This window comes from Alligator mississippiensis, chromosome 2 (genome assembly GCF_030867095.1).
Source record: "Alligator mississippiensis isolate rAllMis1 chromosome 2, rAllMis1, whole genome shotgun sequence".
Taxonomy (NCBI): domain Eukaryota; kingdom Metazoa; phylum Chordata; order Crocodylia; family Alligatoridae; genus Alligator; species Alligator mississippiensis.
Genome location: NC_081825.1, coordinates 238323187 through 238340526, shown reverse-complemented (window position 1 = coordinate 238340526; position 17340 = coordinate 238323187). Strand labels below are relative to the sequence as shown.

Here is a 17340-nt window from a genome sequence, read left to right as displayed (position 1 = left end):
TGCTGCGGACTGTGCCTGTCAGCTTTGCAGCCTGGGTACCATGGACTCGGTGAGATTCCCAGCGTTCTCTCTTCTTTCTAGGCATAAACTTCTGAACCTGACCTGTATCAGTTAAGCTTGAGCTAAGTTTCCCCAAATACTTAGTGAAACCAGGGTAGTATTGTCATTGTTTGTGTTTGTTTTTCTTTTGCATGTCTATTACTACTAGTACTATTATATATTTCATATGCTTAGCAATAAATAACTTTTATAGGCAAACTGGTAGTAATTGGGTATATTTTTCCTTCTCTGCTTCTTTTTCCTTCTGTGCTCTGCAGCAACGCTTCTTTTACCTATGCTAAAGATCCCTGTGAAGCCTAAATTATTGTGGGGTCTGCTCATCAAGAGGCCAAAGATTGGGACGTGCTGAGTTTGAAACACATAAGGGGATCAGCTTGTACAGGCTGATTGACCCAGTTTGACTCAGACGTGCCCTTATGAACTGAATGCTGGCCCATGAGGGTGTCAGCTGGACACCCAGCCGGATTCAGAGGGATTCTGTTCACCTGTGTGCTTGTGTCTGACTGCATTTTATTGTTGCTCTTATGAATTGATTCTTGGCATATGAGGGTGTCAGCCTGTCCAAGCTGATCAGCCCGGCCAGGTCAGGCGTGTCACGTTAATTTGTGTGTGTTTGTGTGTATGACTGATTTGGTGACTGGAGGAACTCAGTCCCATTGAGATTGAGTCCTGCAAGATAGCTCCACTGGGGGTGAGGGCTTGCAGAAGGGAGAAATACAGCTCCGTATAGTAACACAAGCAGCACATTGACAGAATCACCAAGACCCTAGAAACTATCCCTAATAAATGAGCACACCCCAAAGTAATGGGCAAATTTGGTAACACAGCCTTCTATTCCAGAAGGCTGAGGCTATACCTAGAGGATCATCTATGTTGGATCTTGTCCTGACCAGTAGAGAAGAACTGGGGGGAGGATGTAAAAATGATGTGCAGCTTGGCAGGAAGCTATTATGACATGATAGAATTTCAGCTCCTGAGATGGGGAAAGCATGAGGTCATCAGAATTGAGATGCTAGCTTTCAAATAGGTGGATTTCACCCAACTCAAGGAGTTAATAGGCATGGTACCATAGGAAGCTACTAAAGAGCACAGTATTGGAAGGCCAATAAGAAACTGTTACACAGTAAAAGAAAATAAAACTGTTAATATTTTCTGGGAAGAACCACCTATGATAAGTTGAGGAGTAGGCCTGTGCGAAGCAACTAGTATTTGCTTCGGATTCAGATTCGGCCAGTTTGGGGGACAGTGATTTGATTTGGTGATTCGAATCACTGTCCTGAAAGGATTCAGCCGCATCTAATTCAGAGATTCGGCTGCTGCTGAATCAGCCAAATCTTTGAATCACACATGCCCCATCCCCTGCCCACTCTCAATGGCTGCCCCTCCCAGCCCCAACTCCTGGCTCTTGGAAAAAAAAAAGCCTGCGGTCACAGGCTGCTGCCAGCCTGGGGTGGGGAGGAATCCCCGCTACCCCCCACTGCCCCACGCCATGTGAGAGGCTCTGCCACGAGACCCCTAACCCCCACCTGCTTTCTCATCCCCCCCCATGGCTGCCCCTGCCCTGCTCGCCCCCAGCTCCTGGCCCTTTAAAAAAACCCCAACCCGCCTCCCCCCCCCCGACTCACCAGCTCTGCCCGGCAGGAAGGGGATCCCCACTTTCCCCCACTGCCCCATGCTCCACGGGGGGCTCTTCCATGAACCCCCTGAAGCCCTGAGGCCACTGCAGGAGCTGGTGAGTTTGGAGTTTTTGTGTTCTTATTTTTAAAGAACCGGGAGCTGGGGCTGGCGGGGCAGCCATGGAGAGGGGGGGGGCTGGGAGAGTGGGCAAGGGTTGCAGGGGTGCTTGGAGGGGCTGGGGCAGCAGGCAGGAGATGGAGCCTGGCAGGGGTCCCCTCATGGTCCCCTCCCAGCTCCTCCAGCCCCTCCTCCCCGGCACCCTACTTAGCAGCATGGAGTCTGGATCCAGCTCCCTGCTGCTGCCATCAGGGAATGCCCAAATCACTGAAGCTCTCCAAATCTTTTCTGAATCAATTCAGAGAGCTTCAAATCGATTTGGACCTTTTAATTGGTCCCCTAATTCGATTTGGATTCGGCGATTTGGTGCCCGAATCGGGCCAAATCTCCTTTGAATTGAATCAGCACCCGAAGCTTTGCACAGCCCTATTAAGTAGCTACTTGTGGCTCATGAAGCACAATCAACAGATTATTGGGTCTCTGGTCGAAATGACCAAATTATTCTACTTAGGCATGTGCCTCCATTGTGGATACGGCAGACCTATACCACCCCAGAGCAGCTCCAGATAGAACTATAGCTTTAGGCACACAGTTCCTCCCATAGCCCCGTGATGTGGTGTGAGACAATGCCTGATACACCACATCTCCAGTGCACCTTCTGAGTTCTGAAGGACAGGCCCATGACCTTGCCTCCTCTTCATTACATTTGAGGTGAGTTATGCCTTTGAGGGCCAGGAGGAAGCAGTCCCTGTATTTCCCCAATAACTAGGGCTATAACTGTCCCTGGACCTCAATGAGTGGGTAGAGAGGTTGAGAGAAAGGCACTTCCTATTCCTCCTTACATACAATGTATTTAGAGCAACAAGTCACAATCTAGGCCACATATTGTAGGTCTCAAACAATCCTCATGAACTAAACAAAACAGAATTAGTATTAGTTAAAGATTTATTGAATTTAGTATATAATATGTTGTTCAGACTTGAGCATTTTTTAATTCCTTTTCTTGCAAACGTTACAAGCAACCCAAGCACCATAGCACTTCCTTTGTACAAACCTCTCTATGTACTATATTTTCTACACGGAATGCATTGGACTTCATTATTTTGGATTAATTCAGTTGCAATGAAATTCTTTAGGGAAGAAGATTTCTATAAGATCTCTATTGTGGGGTACCCTAATTTAACTGGGCCATCCGCTGCATGGGGTTGAAATGGGATCCATTAAGGTACTGGCCAATCATTAAGAGCTTCATTTCCTCCATGTACAAAACCATTATCTCTGATCTGACACATGGCATGGTGATCATTTCTTATGTTGCCTTTTTCTTTCCACTGCCATACTCAGGGTCTTCATAATCAGGTTTTCATTATTCAAGATGTTGTATTCACACAGTTTAACCAGTTGATCATAATCTTTCTCTGTGTACCTGACGGAATATGTAGAATAAGGGGAAGAGGAACTGGTAAGATCAACTTTGCCTTCCTCCATCTCTGAGTCAGAGCGCTTCACTCCTAAGAAAAAAATGAATAGGACACTGGTGAGGTTTTGAGCTTAGCTGTATCACATACAAACAAACAGCTGCTAACATCCAAGAGAAAGGAGATATCTCTTCAGTAAGAAAATTCAGTGGCTTAATTGCTCTAAGGTTTCTTGATTGGTTGGGGGGTTTTTTGTTCCTCCCCCAAAGTGTTTCTTTTGCAATCCAGTAACTCAGTCCCTGGTGAATGTGAGATTAATATGAATTGCTGGATGTGGTGACAGAAGAGGAATAGGGAAGTGTATGTACATTACAATCCAGAGGTCTGATTGCAACTCATATAGATGTACCCCATGTCACTTTAAACTAGCTAGCTTGGGCATCAGTAACAGCGTAGCCACAGAAATATGGATCTAAGCATAGGCTGCAAAACCTGCCCAGATTTGGGTAAATGCTCTGGAAGGTTAGCTTTTTCTGAACTCTGTAATCCCCTAGTTACATGGGTATCAGTTTCTTTATTAGCTAATTTATAGTTAGATCAAACTTCTTTATGTGAGCTGAAAGCAGGCTTTTGGATTGCAGTGTAACTACATGCTAAGTATAACCCTTATCAGAAGTGGAGGAGAAGTACAAGGGTGAGGAACAGAAATGAAAGTGGTATTCCCTAAAGGTATCATTGAAGGTGAGACAGTTCCCAACCAACAGAAAAAGTATTCCTGTAGAAAAGAGGAATAGTGGTACTGGCAATAAGGAGATGATTTATAATGAAAGCAAAGATGTACTTTGTACTCTCAAGAGTGACTCTGGACTTTTAATATTTTGTAACAAAGGCTCAAGTTTAGATACCCTGAAAAAAGGCTAAAGGCAAAGAAGCTTGTGATGTCGCTGAGCTCTCTCTTAAATTGATAGTTTCTTAGAATTTAAAGTTCTTGCATTTTTATAATGACTATTTTTATTAATTAACAGCAAAATGAAAATGATTAAAATGCATACACTCTCTTCTATTGAAAAATGTATAAATGTGTTAAGCTACAGTGGTTTGGCAGGGGAGAAGTCTGTTGTATTGAAATAAAACACATAAGGCCTTGTTAGACATTCATTTTAGGCAGCTCTTGGAGCTCTTAAACCCCTGGATTGTCCACATACTAACATGTAAAACTTGTTTGAAGCACCTTTTAGGCAACTTAAAGTTATGCCACTCCAGGGCAGGTTTATCCAGCTCAAGTTCCATTAATGTGTGGACAGTCCCTAGAAATGAGTCACCTATGCCTCAGTCCTCCAACATCCCAGGTTGCAGTGTCCCCTTTCTCACCCTCCTGTTCTATGTGGATAAATTTTCCACCCCCTGAACTTTACTGCCCATGAGGTGGTTCTGGCACCAAGCCAACTTCCCTTTCTGCCTCTGGGGGTATCACCTTCCCAACCCCAGGAGTGCAACCCTGCGCAGGCAGCCTGCAGAGCACATGCCAGCTAGCAGGCAGAGACTTTTCCTCTGCCTCCAACTCAACCATCTTCTCCAGCATGAGCCAAAGTATGATCCCTCCTGGGCCCCATAAGGTGGGCATCTAATTGGAGCTGCAATAAGGTGCTGGACTTCATCACAATCTTAGGAGAGGAGACAACCATTGCTATGACTGCAAAGGGGACACAGTGCAACAGGAAAAATCAGGTAGTCTGAGAGGATCGTGGTACAGATGATGGCTTGGGGACATCAGCAAGACTGGCTGCACATCCAGACCAAAATTAAGTCCCTTTAGTCACAAGTTACAGCTGTACAGTTTGGGGACACTCAGAGACGGTTTTTAGCCTTAATATGTGGCTGCTCTAAACTTGAGCTAGCACTAACACCGATCAACATCTGAGCAGCTCAAAGTGCAACATGTAACAAGGCCCATCGCTAGCCACATTAGTCTGAATTCAAGCACAAGGCAGAGTAGATTTGCACCTTCTAGACTAACCAAAGTAGATATATATATCTGTAGCACAAGCTTTTGTGAGCTTTAGCTCACCTCATCAGATGTTGTGCTGAAATGAGCCAATAGGGAGGTTTATAAGTTAAACAACAGAATACAGGTAGTGGATAGGATGGCCTTGATGACCTTAGTTGAATGCTGTTGGTTACTTACCAGGTGCTTTGTAATTTTGGAAGGTGTCATTAACCAGTGGAAAAAATAGCAATATAGGAGCTCCTGGTGTCTCTGCACCATCAAAAAGGTAGCACTCCTTCAGATTTTTTCTGTCTTCTTCACTGACTTCAATTTTGGGGAATGGAATTCCTAGTTCCGAGTAGTACTTACAGGACTGGTCCAGAGGCTGGATCAAGGAACAGAACAGCATTAAAATCTAAATAACAGGCTGTGTTCAGAATTTCCTGAAGCCAAACAAATGATGAGTAATTGTCTTAGGTTACCAGTACGATAGTTTCAAACTCATGGATTTAATAACATCTATTGCATTTCTGCTTACTACAACAAGAGACTGTACTAAATGATCTAGGTGCTCCCTTCCAATCCCAATCTAAATGGGAAAAGCTTACAAATGATATAACTCTTACTTCAGAAAATAGCAAATAAATTGATTTTCCTCACCAGTATCTGTGATCCTGCACTATAATTTAGATGGAGGATGACATCCACTTTTCTCTGGGGCCTCAGAAGTGGTGGGGTGCTGGTATTGATGAAAAAGCCAGTATCTACTAGGGACAGGTATGATTCTGTCTCAGTGAGCTGGTTGGGTGAATCACCTAACACAGTATCTAAAAAAAGAAAATATTTTTGTCATGATTGAAATAGCCAGAGAGCAGTTGCTGTTGAAAAGTGTGTCCAAGAAGAGAGGCTATTTAACCCCATCCTACACATCTGATTTCACTTATGTGTGTTACACTCATTATACCACTGAGATATATTATCATATATCACAACTTTCTCTGCCATAGGACCCTCTTGTCAACATTATACCGAACCCATTCAAACTGCACCAAAACCTATTTTTGATTGGCAGTGGTAACACTATCCTGATGAAGAGGGGTATTTTTCTAGTCTCCCTTTTAGTGTCTCTTCTCTTTCAATAGAAAACTGTGGGTGCTGTCATTACACTGAGCATTCCTAAATAGGTCTAGTCAACTGGCTGCATCTTAAGCATAAATTATCTAAAGGCCAAATAAATCAATGTTACTAGAGATTTTCAGCCAAGTATGGTTCAACCTTTTGACCAAAACATGCTGTTTAAAAGTAGGCTCATGCTCTGACACATGAGAAAGCAAGTTTTATTTTCTTTATTTTTTTAAAGAAATTTTTCTCTCAAGTTGCATAATTTCCTCTCTATATTCTAGGCCCAACCCCCAACAAAAATGCTGATGAAAAGAAACTGCTTTTACCTTTCCATCTACAAAAGTTGTCATTGTTCAGGTAGTCATTATGCATCTGGAGGCCCTTTAAGAAATTATGGTAGCGGGCAACTGTCAGGCGTTCTGTCATGACACCTCGAATAGCTTGGGAGAGGGGGCCTGCAGGTTTGAATAAACGAGTCTTTAACTCATGGGGTCTTGTAGGCAGTATAGGCTCCTCTTCTGTAAAAAGAAAGAATCAAAAGATTTGTTGTCAAGATTATTTTTTTCAGAAGTCTAAAATAGCACAATTCATAACATGCAGCCATACATGAAAGTATAGTGTCTGTGTTGAAAGTTCTCATGAGCCTTTTAAAAGGTAGACAATGGCTTTTTAAAATCTAATAAGACATGTCTTCATATATCTCAGATTTAGATTAAAAACAGAACTCTGAAATCCTATTAGCAACCAAATAACATACAATCCCCATGCCACTAGTACTGAAAAGTAGAAAAGATTGACCTGCATTTGACAATTTTAAAATTCAGCAAATGATAATAACTATTGTTTTTTGTATTACTGTAGCCCCTTGGAGTCCTAATCCAATACCTCTGTCGTATTTTTTGCTTCACTAATCATTTGCAAATCAGTCCTGTTATTCCTGAACACATTTACTTAGTTGTTTTTTGTTAAAGGTCCAGGAGCTCAGGCAGGTGGGGCAGCTGGGAGAGCGGGCAGGGGTCAGGGGGTTCATGACAGAGCCCCCACACAGCATGGGGCAGTGGGGATCGCATTCCCGCCTGGCAGCACCCAGTGAGTAGGGGCTTTCTTTTAAACAACTGGGAGCTGGGGTTGGGTGGGGCAGCCATGGGGGAGGGTGGGACTGGGAGAGTGGGTGGGGGATGGAGGGTGCTTGGTGGGGCTGGGGGAGCAGGCAGAGGTCACCCCATGGTCCCCTCCCCTCTCCTCCAGCTCCCCCTCCCCTGCCCCCTACTTACCAGCATGGAGTCTGGGTCCAGCTCCTTGCTGCAGCCAGTGGAGACTGCCTGAATTGCCAAAGCTCTCTGAATCATTCTCGAATTGATTCAGAGAGCTTCAAAATCAATTTGGACCTTTTAATTGGCCCCCTGATTCAATTCGGATTCAGAGATTCAGCCACCGAATCTCCTCTGAATCGAATCAGCACCTGAAGCTTCACACAGCCCTAGTAGGCAGGTGGTATGGGTCAGTCATAAATTATTTACCTTATTTGCCTGAATCCAAAATGACTTTGAATTTAAGATGACTCTGAAATAATTAGAATTTATACATGCAAAATTGAAAAATTGTAAATTCATTATAATTTTCCATGAGTAGAATCTAGTTATTGGAGGGTCACCTTAAATTTGCTACAGTGAGGAAAGCTGCAGCAAGCAGGCAGGCAGTGGGGATGCTCAATGAGTATTGGTCTGATTGATCCTCCATCCTAAGACAAGGCTTTGTTTCCCCTATTTTAAATGGGGAAAAAGAAACTCATTTTGGAAACTGGCAAATATGGCAATAGCAGCTTTATGACAAGTTTAAATATTTGACTTTTCAAACTGCTCCTTTCCAAGTATGGTACTGAGGTATTTTCAGGTGGGCTTTGAAAATAAAATTCCAGGATTTGTGTCCATGGTGTCCTTATTAGATGGGTTTGAAGCTGAATGATAATACATGGTTGGTAGAAGAATAAAGTAACTCACCAATACAGTCTACTCTGTCTTGGGTCCACCTGTGCCAGAAATCTTCTGAAGAATGGGACAGAGTCCAGTTATATATCAGATTCAGGGAAAATATACTGCTCCACATGCCTGTGACAGGAAAGAGGGTGAGTACTATTGAATCAAAGAGCATTAAAAATCATGAATTAGGCTCCTAAGACATAAGATTGGCTTAATAACCTTGATATATTCTTATACTAAATTAAATTCCTTCCCAAGTCACCATTCTTTTATTTATTAAATATTCTCCTGAATCTATTCACCGCAGTGGCTGGGGAGGAGCAGCGGGCCTGGCCTAATGCTGCAGCAGCAGGGGAAGGGGAGTAGTGAGCCTCCTTCTCCCCTAGGGCTTGAGCTCACTCCTCCCCCACCCCACCTCCCCTGCATCGGCCTGGAATCCACTCCTCCCATCCTCCCGCTGCCACTGGATCAGCCCAGGCCCCCTGCTCCCTCCTCTCATTGCCATGGCGGGATGGCTTCTTCCCACTGCCATGGTCTGGTCCTCCCCTATACTTCCTGCATCGGGCCTGGGCCTGCTCTTCCCTTCCCCCTGCTGCTGCAGCGGAGAAGGTGGGGAGTGGGCCTGGACCCCAAGCAGTGGGGAAGGGGGGAGCGGGCCTGGATGAGGGGGGCATGGGGATCCTCCCCCTCTGCCCCTCCAGCCTCATCATTCTTGATGGGCAATTGGCTAGTGCTTCAAGAAGAATGTGGGTAGATTGGAAAGAGTGCAGTGCAGAGTGACAAAAATGATTAGGCGCCTGGAAAGCAAGACTTATGAGGAATGGCTGAAAAATTTAGGGGTATTTCGTCTGGAGAAGAAAAGTCTGAGGAGGAATTTGGTAACAGTTTCCACATACCTGAAGGGTGATTATAGAGAGGAAGAAGATGAGCTTATCTCTGTGACTGTAGGGGACAGAACTAGGAGATTGTCCTCAGGGGAAAGTTAGGTTGGAGATTAATTGGAACTTTCTGACTGTGATGGTGATCAAGCATTGCAATAGGCTACCTGGAGAAGTTGTGGAATCTCCATTTTTGGAATTTTTCAAGAGCAGGTTGGACAGACACTTGGCTGGGATAGTTTAGCCAAGTACAATCTTGTCTTGAGCAGATGGCTAGACTAGATAACTTTGGGAGGTCACTTTCAGCCCTGCCTTCCTATGATCCTTTTCTTTACAGACCTAATTCCAGATTCTTTAGATGAATCCTAGCCCATTTCACAGCAAGGGCAAAACCCCCATGGCTTAACTGGAGTTGGGATTTGATTGCTAACAAACTACATTGTCATATAAAATAAAGTAGAACATATTTAATATATAGTTGTTGCTACTTGCATGCTATTTCCAGTTGCATGCTTTAACAATACAATTATATCACTGTATTAAATAATAATTTAAATGCGGTACAGACAAATACTTTTATATGTGATAGTGTATCATCTTTGTCAGTCCTGTACCAGTGAGACACTCATGCCTGGCTTATGTAGTTATTTAAGTTATCGTTTCTCTGACATTTTTCCTGAACAATAAATCACCTTCTAGGTAGCAGATCCGGGACTCTGGCAGCTTCTTTATCAGCCGACCCATGAAGAACTCACTACCAAAATCCTCTGAGCGAATGAAAGCTCCATATTTGAGAAATCCCACCTCGTAAGGGGTGAACTCCATCCATTCTATAATCAGAGTCACAAAAAAGACACAAAAAAGAACAGTTTTTTTTCTCAGTTCACTGGTTCTGGATAAACAGTTATATTGTTATCAAAAGGATTAAAGGAGTTAGACAAGGACATTCATTTTCTGGGGTTCAGTCTAACATTTCAGATCCTAGGCCAACACTAGAGATGTACAAACACCACAAAATAAAAATAGTGACCAAAACAAGGTAATTGATCTTTGACCTGCTGAGGTAGAAGATGAGATCCTCAGTTGGGCTAAGTTGGATAAATTCAGGAGCCTTCTCCCAATTTACATGAGCTCAAATTCTAGCTCTTAAATTAGGTTTTATGTTATCCCATACCCAAAGTGAGCCCTCCTAAATTTAAAATCAAGTACCTGTCTGAAATATTATCTTACCTTTGAAATCCCAAGTGCTATAGTTTTCCTTGACATTGAGTGCTGTGTAGATAGGTAATGGGTTCTGACCCTGGTTCACTGCCTCTCGCTGATCTGAGAGTTTATGGTTGTCTTTCTGTTGCCCAAGAAAAATGATTAAAATGAGAAAAAACCACATGGAACTAGCATGGGAACCTACACAATTATTCTGGGCTTGGAATATATTTAAATGCCCACATTTCAAGTATGTTATTTCTTTTATTACAGCATTGTGTGTGGGAGTTATTTGTCTAATATGTGGCTGCCAGTTCTTGATATAGTAGATAATTTGATGTTGCCTTTAAATAAATATGAAAGGGGGTGTTTTAAAAAGGGAAAACAATATTTAAAGTGCAAAGAACTTCAGGAGTAAATCTAAGCTAAAATTGAGTATCACAAGGTGAAACTCCTGTTTAAAGTTCATTGCTCCAGATATACATTAGATTATTCAGGCATGAATGACAAACATGAATAAAAAATGGTTAATTTGTTTTCAGAATATGCCAACAGCACTTGTAATGTTTTTGCAAACTTTCCCCTCAGGGATGCATATCTCAAATATGTCAAAACACGTTTAGAAGTTTTGTGAATGCACATGCATCTGTACACACACACACCCACACACCCTGAAACTCAGCACTCATGATGAACACAAACAGGATAGTTTTCCATAAGGTATAAACATCTGGAAATAATCTTCCATTGGAAGTGTTTTCTCACTTTATTTATAGGGATATTAGTGCAATATTAAATGTTCAGGCTTTATGGTATACTGTACCCCATCGTGTAACAAATATTCAATGATGAGCCCCCATAAATCTATGAAAGATGTCCTGTGTCCTTCTGTTTTCCGTTGACTTAGCTGCTGCTTGTAATACTTCAAACGCTCCAGTGAAAAGGAACCCAGTTTGCATTTCGTTGCCTGTTTCTGAGCCTCATTGATTTTCTCATCCAGATCCTTCTGTGACCAATCGGCATCTTGGTATAAGTTTGCCATGGTCCTGAGAGGAAAAGGTGAGGCTTGAATTAGAAGTTTGCTAAGCTCAGCTTTTCAAATTGAAGGACTTCATGTAAAATTCAAGGTTTTCTGCCCTGATCTAAGCTGCTTTTGAGTTCTAATGTCCCTAAAAATATATTATATGAACTTTAAAGGGTCACAAAAAATCCTTCCTGTAAATTTAACAGGACCTGAGCGATTTCCTTAAAACAGCATTCTTCTGTGATGACACTAATTATCAACAAAGGAAGTCAGAAATAGGGCTGGGGTCACAATCTTAGTTATGTAGAACCTGCAGTGGTCAGCCCCAGGATATTTCTTTAGCATGGGTTATTGTGTGAACAGTATATAGAAAGAAAACTTAAAGAAAAATGCTTATGTGCTCCTTACCATGTTGTTCCAGATAAACCAGTTACGTATGTAGCACAGTCCAAGAGATTTAGCTTTTTGAGACCTGACAGACTGCCATACGTCGTTGTCAATGACCTCATCCCCCCTCCTGTTGTCATGATTGCTATCACTGGAGTCTGGACAACACACAAAAGAGAAAAAGCATGAAAAAAAATTGACATATTAACACTTAGCACCAGAGGAGCTTAGGTGGATCACTAGATCCAATCCATATTCAAACTTCAGAGCTGTCGCCTGTCTTCACACAAGAGCAGAACTTGAACAACAGGCACACACATGAATGCACTTTGGGGAAGTTTATAATCTGATTTGGACCCTAACTGTCACTCAGGACACCATCTACATTGGACAGAGAAAGGTAGGAATGATAAGTTCAGTTGCTTTTGTTCATGTGTTAGTGTTATTTGTCTTTAGTGTGCCTAATGTATATATAAGGAACAAATATGAAAGGAAATGAAGTCCTTGCCCCCAAAACCTTATGACACACACACAAAAAATGCAGAAAGGGGTATCAAAGGTAAAGCACGAAGAGAATGCAGAAAGGACAGTATCATGAAAATCCAAGAAGGAGCGAGATAAAGGAGTAATATGGTTTTAAAAGTAGCAAAGAAACAAGGAAGGTGTAATGGAGTGGACTGAGAATTTGATATTAAGATATTGAGTAACAGCAATTTCAGCAGAGGGAAAAAAGCAAAAGCCAACATGAATATGATCACAATGAAGACGAATGAAACTGAATTTAGGTCAGCAATCATATAAATGCTACATTCTATCATTTCCCAGGTGGAAGAAAGATGGGGCAATAGTTTGGGAAGCAGGTCAAATGAGGTATAAGTTTTTAGGATGGGGAAAGACCACAGCTTATTTGTATTGCAAGGAACAGGAGTCTGAGATCAGTGAGAGGTTTAGGGAAAGGGTGAGGTAGACATGATTGTAGGCATAAGGGAAGTTTGGAGGTGGGTGGAGATAGAGTTGCTGAGATATTTGGAAGGATTATAGGTGGAGAGCAGAAAGGCATTTTAGAGTGTGTTAGGGCAGAGGAGGAACATCACAGAGAACTGTGCCAATTTCTCTTGGAAGAAACAACAGGATCCTTTGTAGAAGAAAAGGAGGTGCAGGATGGGGGAGAGGCTGAGAGGGAGTTAAAGGTTGCAAAACAATGACTGGGATTCTAGGCCTGGGTACCAATGACAGACAAGCCATTTTACTCCACCAGGAAGTTGACAGAGAAGAAGAGAACCATTGTGTACTAGAGTAATTCTCCATGCTCGTGGTAGGTTGTGCAGAGACATTTCTCTGACATGGGGAACAAAAAAGGATCAGAAGGGCCTTGAGGTTTTAGGGATCTGGAATGAAAAGGCAAAAGCATTTTCAGATCAAAAAAGACTAGAGGCTTTGGAGGTGGGGAGGGGGTGGTGTGGTAGGGAAGAGGAATCAACCCTTTTAAAGAAAGTAGAGTTTGAAGGATTATACAACTGAGTCTATTAATGTGAAGAACGAGAATGCTAGTGAAAGGGGACCATAGCTTGAACTTAGAGCTTCTTTGCCATTCAGATGCAATGATAATAGTAAAAATTAAGGAGCGTGTTGGGTGTCCAAGTTGTTGAGTGCACATCTAAGCAAAAACAGGACACTTAAATCCTGCCCCACACACCTCATAGTCCTGCAGATCTTGCTCCAAGTGGAGAACTTTCTTCAGAGCAGAAGCAACATGCTTCTTTCTTTTTTTCAAGAAGTCTTGCTCTTCCCAGCACAAGTCAAACCCCAAGCGCATGTCTAGGTCTCCTGGGCTGGAACAAAGGCGAGAACCAAAACAGGCATACCCATTGTTATGGATAGGTGGTTTCAGTAACATGTAAGTGTTTCAGGGCACACAAATCAACCAATTACAAAAAGTGTCAGATTTACAGAGTAAAATCTCTTATACAAACAGACTGATGTAAAATGAAGGAGAGGGGATGGGGCTGCCAAGTTGCTACCACTTCTAGTACATAAGTACATTATATTAATGAGAACAATGGATATTGTATATATGGTATTTATGTTTTGTGGAAAGTTCCCATTTTCAGTGCAACTTAATTAAAAATCATTTGCTTTTAGAATGTTTGCACAAGCTACTAGCAAGCTGTCAGTATATTCTTTCCATCAAAAGGCAAGCTGAGGGTAGAATTTAGCTGACAAAAGTCATTACCAGCCAAAAGGGAATGGATTTCTTACCAGTTTTCTGCTTTCACATGCAAATCAAATCTTTTATCCTGGAAATCAAAAATGCAACTACCATTAGTGCTATCATATTATAAAGGTTTTCTTTCCCTCAGCATTGGACTACATTTTAGTTGATCCTTCCTTAGCAATGCAGACACAATGTAAAGACCCCAAATAAACCAAGAATGAATACAGTTTCAGGATTGCTACTTCATTTTCTCAGAGAAAATTTCCTAAAATTTTTCAGTGACTGCACCAGTGCTAACCAGTGTTTGCCTTCTCCTATCCAGTCATATTTGATTTGTAATCCACATCAGCAACACTTAACTCTGATAAAAAATACTTTAACAGTAGATCTGAAAGCCCTTTTCAAAGGGTGATCTGTATCAGTAGCACAGTGAAGCTATCTCAGGTTCATCACTAGTAAGAATACGCTCAGCTGAACAGAAGGAAGAGAATACCAGTGCTTCAGGACACAGAATAAATATTCATCATTAAGAGTCAGGCACAAAGTGACAAAATTATTGGAAAGCAGCTGAATGAATCTATTTCAAGATAACTCAGGGTGCGTGCAAAATGTTTACTGCAGAGCTGACTAGGTAGCATGAAACTAATAAACTCTGGAGATTTTTCATGTGCAGCAGCACCCATGTAGTTGCCACTCAGCTGGCTGAGGCATGGGGATGCTTCAGTGCAGAGGCTGCCTGCTGGCTAGACCCACACTGAAACACCCTCATAGCCCAGTGAGCCTCTTCACAGCACACTGAGCCCGGCCAGAACAGCTCTGGGCTGCTGCCAATCGGGGCTGCTCTGACTGGGCTCAATGTGTTGTGCACAAATAAACGCTGGAACAATATACTCTAGAGTTTTTGCTCCTGGGTGCATGTTCAAATGGTGCTCCCAGGAACAAAAATCTCTGGGGCAATATGACCTGGATTTTATTTCTTTGCATTAATTGCCCGTGTAGATGTGCCCGGCTTGTACTTAAAAGCCTTTTATTGCTACCAGTCATTGTAAACCATGGGTTTATGTGGGCAGTGGTAGATTTTCCTTTAAAAACATCAATTGTCAACCTTCCTTACTATAGTTGACTGGGTTTAAATTATTGAGAGGCATGTTACTGATAGCCAGAACATTTCAGAGTTCTTGAAAAAGACAGGTATTCACAACTTTTTCAGGCAACTGTAGTGATTTATCGATGTGCTGCATTTTTTATGTAGTCATGCTCAGTAAAATGAGTTTAGAATCTTGAAATGCCCCATCTCAGGCACATTAACACAAGACAGGATATACCTGTACCTAGACTAACTAGATCAGAAATTCATAAGCTTTTGTACAAAAGCATATGCATCTCTGATCTAGTACGTCTATAATGTGCAAATATACCCTGTTTCTGCCTGACTTCAGAGTAATTTAGCTAATCTCTCTGCACATAAATACAACAGTTGTTTTGGAGTAAGCCCAGGCAGTGTGGTCACAGCTGGAGCAGCACTGTTAGAAGCAGTGGGTCATGTGAAGCTTGCAGGAGATAACTAGATCTGGCTCCCAAGATATATATAGCTGGGCAAAGATAGAGCCTTCAGGCTGACATCATCATTTTCAACTAAGAGCTGGCACTCACCTCTGCTACTGTTATTTTTTCTCCTACAGGAAGTGAATTGAGATTCACATGTGGGGGGCCTCCCTTTGTGTTACAGGCATAGGTATGCTGAAAAAAAATACACACAAATTCAATTTACAAAGAGTGTTACACCCTCCCCCATGAAGACAGATTCATGTTGCCATTTAATGTATATATTTCTATGCGTTTTACAAGTCCAGTAATAACTTACGAAGGAGGAAGGCAGGTGCTTCTTTGATAGCTTAATATCAAGTACTGGCTGCTTATATTTGACATAGTGGAATGTAGTGGGACATGAAGAGCTAAAAACGGTATCATAGCCAAACATAATGTCCTGGGTCTCCTCATGGGATCCTTTCACCGAAAGGGATAGGTCTTTTCCTAAAGAAATAAGATAAAACTCGTAAATCCTTTGAACTTTATCTGCCTGAAAACCTGTACTTATGGGAGTTGTTACTTATTAAACTGATTAGACATTCTTGGTTTTGATCTTAAAATGGCTTAAAATGACCCAACATTACTTTAAGATACAGTATAAACCCACATATCTAACATATTTTGGAGATAGTGAGAATATTTCAGTTTGCATGGGGTTGGATGATTAAGGAAATCTAGAGAAAAATGATTCACCTCAGACCATTTACAGAATTTAAGACAGAATGATGTTTTGGTAGAAGGGGCTCAAACACCTGGGATTTTATTGGATATAGAAGCTATTTATTTGCTTCCATTATATTTCAATACAACAGTTCTATACTAATGTATTGTATGCCACAATTCCTATTGCAGTTAAAAGTCTGGTTCAATCAAACAGAGCAATCAATCTAAGTCTCTCTAGGGTAGGTTTATTTTATTTTATAAACAACAGGTGCGTACTATAATTGTTTGCTTAGAACTAGCAGCCAGCATGGATTTGTTAAGAACAAATCATGCAAAACTAACTTGATTTTTTTCTCTGACAAGTTAAATTGTTTGATAAAGGGAATGCAGTGGATATAATCTACTTGGACTTCAGTAAAGTTTGAAATAGTCCCACATGACAGTCTGAAATTGGAGAAATGTGGGCCAAGTAGAATGACTGTTTAATGGATATGCATGTCTAACATCTTCAAAAAGGTTAAATAACTGCAAGCAAAGAGTAACTGTAAATGGATGAATATCAGAATGGCAGGGTGGGGTTCAAGCAGGGTCTACAGAGATCTGTTCAGGATCTGGTATTGTTTAATATTTTTATTAATCAATGAAGGAATATAGAGGATCTTGGACAAGTTTGGAGATGACACAACATTGGATTGCAAATATTTTAGAGAATAGGACTAGAATCCAAAACAATCTTGATAAACTGGAGAACTAGGTACTATACAACAACACAACAAAGACAACATTCAACAAAGACAAATGCCAAGTATAAGGTTCTACATGCACTTATGAAGAAAAAACAAATAAATACAGAATGAGACATAATTGGTAAGCAGTAGACAGTAACATTGCTGAGAAGTATCTGGGGACTTTGGTAGATCACAGACTCACCCTAAATCAGCAATGTGGTGCAGTTGCTAAAAAGCAAATGCTGTGTTTATGAAAGCATAGTTTAGAGAGGCAGTTAGACATGTCATCTTGATGTGAGGCAAAAGGCAGGGCAGGGGGGCACCTTATACTAACAAGTTTTTTTCTGAGTTA

The 17340-nt window shown here is 41.7% G+C and overlaps 1 protein-coding gene across 1 annotated transcript in view; it reads right to left on the bottom strand.

Moving 5' to 3' along the window:
- Positions 1-2721: 2721 nt before the first annotated feature.
- The window catches only part of LOC102571930 (cytosolic phospholipase A2 epsilon-like), a 36175-nt gene continuing 21556 nt past the window's right edge, over positions 2722-17340 (bottom strand). The window contains exons 9-21 of the mRNA XM_019496466.2: positions 15872-16041; positions 15661-15747; positions 14052-14089; positions 13489-13624; positions 11814-11950; positions 11205-11427; positions 10409-10523; positions 9871-10008; positions 8322-8429; positions 6648-6839; positions 5860-6026; positions 5398-5584; positions 2722-3305 (exon numbers count right to left, since the gene is read on the bottom strand). Of these exons, the coding sequence (XP_019352011.1) occupies positions 3097-3305; positions 5398-5584; positions 5860-6026; positions 6648-6839; positions 8322-8429; positions 9871-10008; positions 10409-10523; positions 11205-11427; positions 11814-11950; positions 13489-13624; positions 14052-14089; positions 15661-15747; positions 15872-16041 (1907 nt within the window). The 3' untranslated portion in view covers positions 2722-3096. The remainder of the gene's footprint in view (positions 3306-5397; positions 5585-5859; positions 6027-6647; positions 6840-8321; positions 8430-9870; positions 10009-10408; positions 10524-11204; positions 11428-11813; positions 11951-13488; positions 13625-14051; positions 14090-15660; positions 15748-15871; positions 16042-17340) is intronic.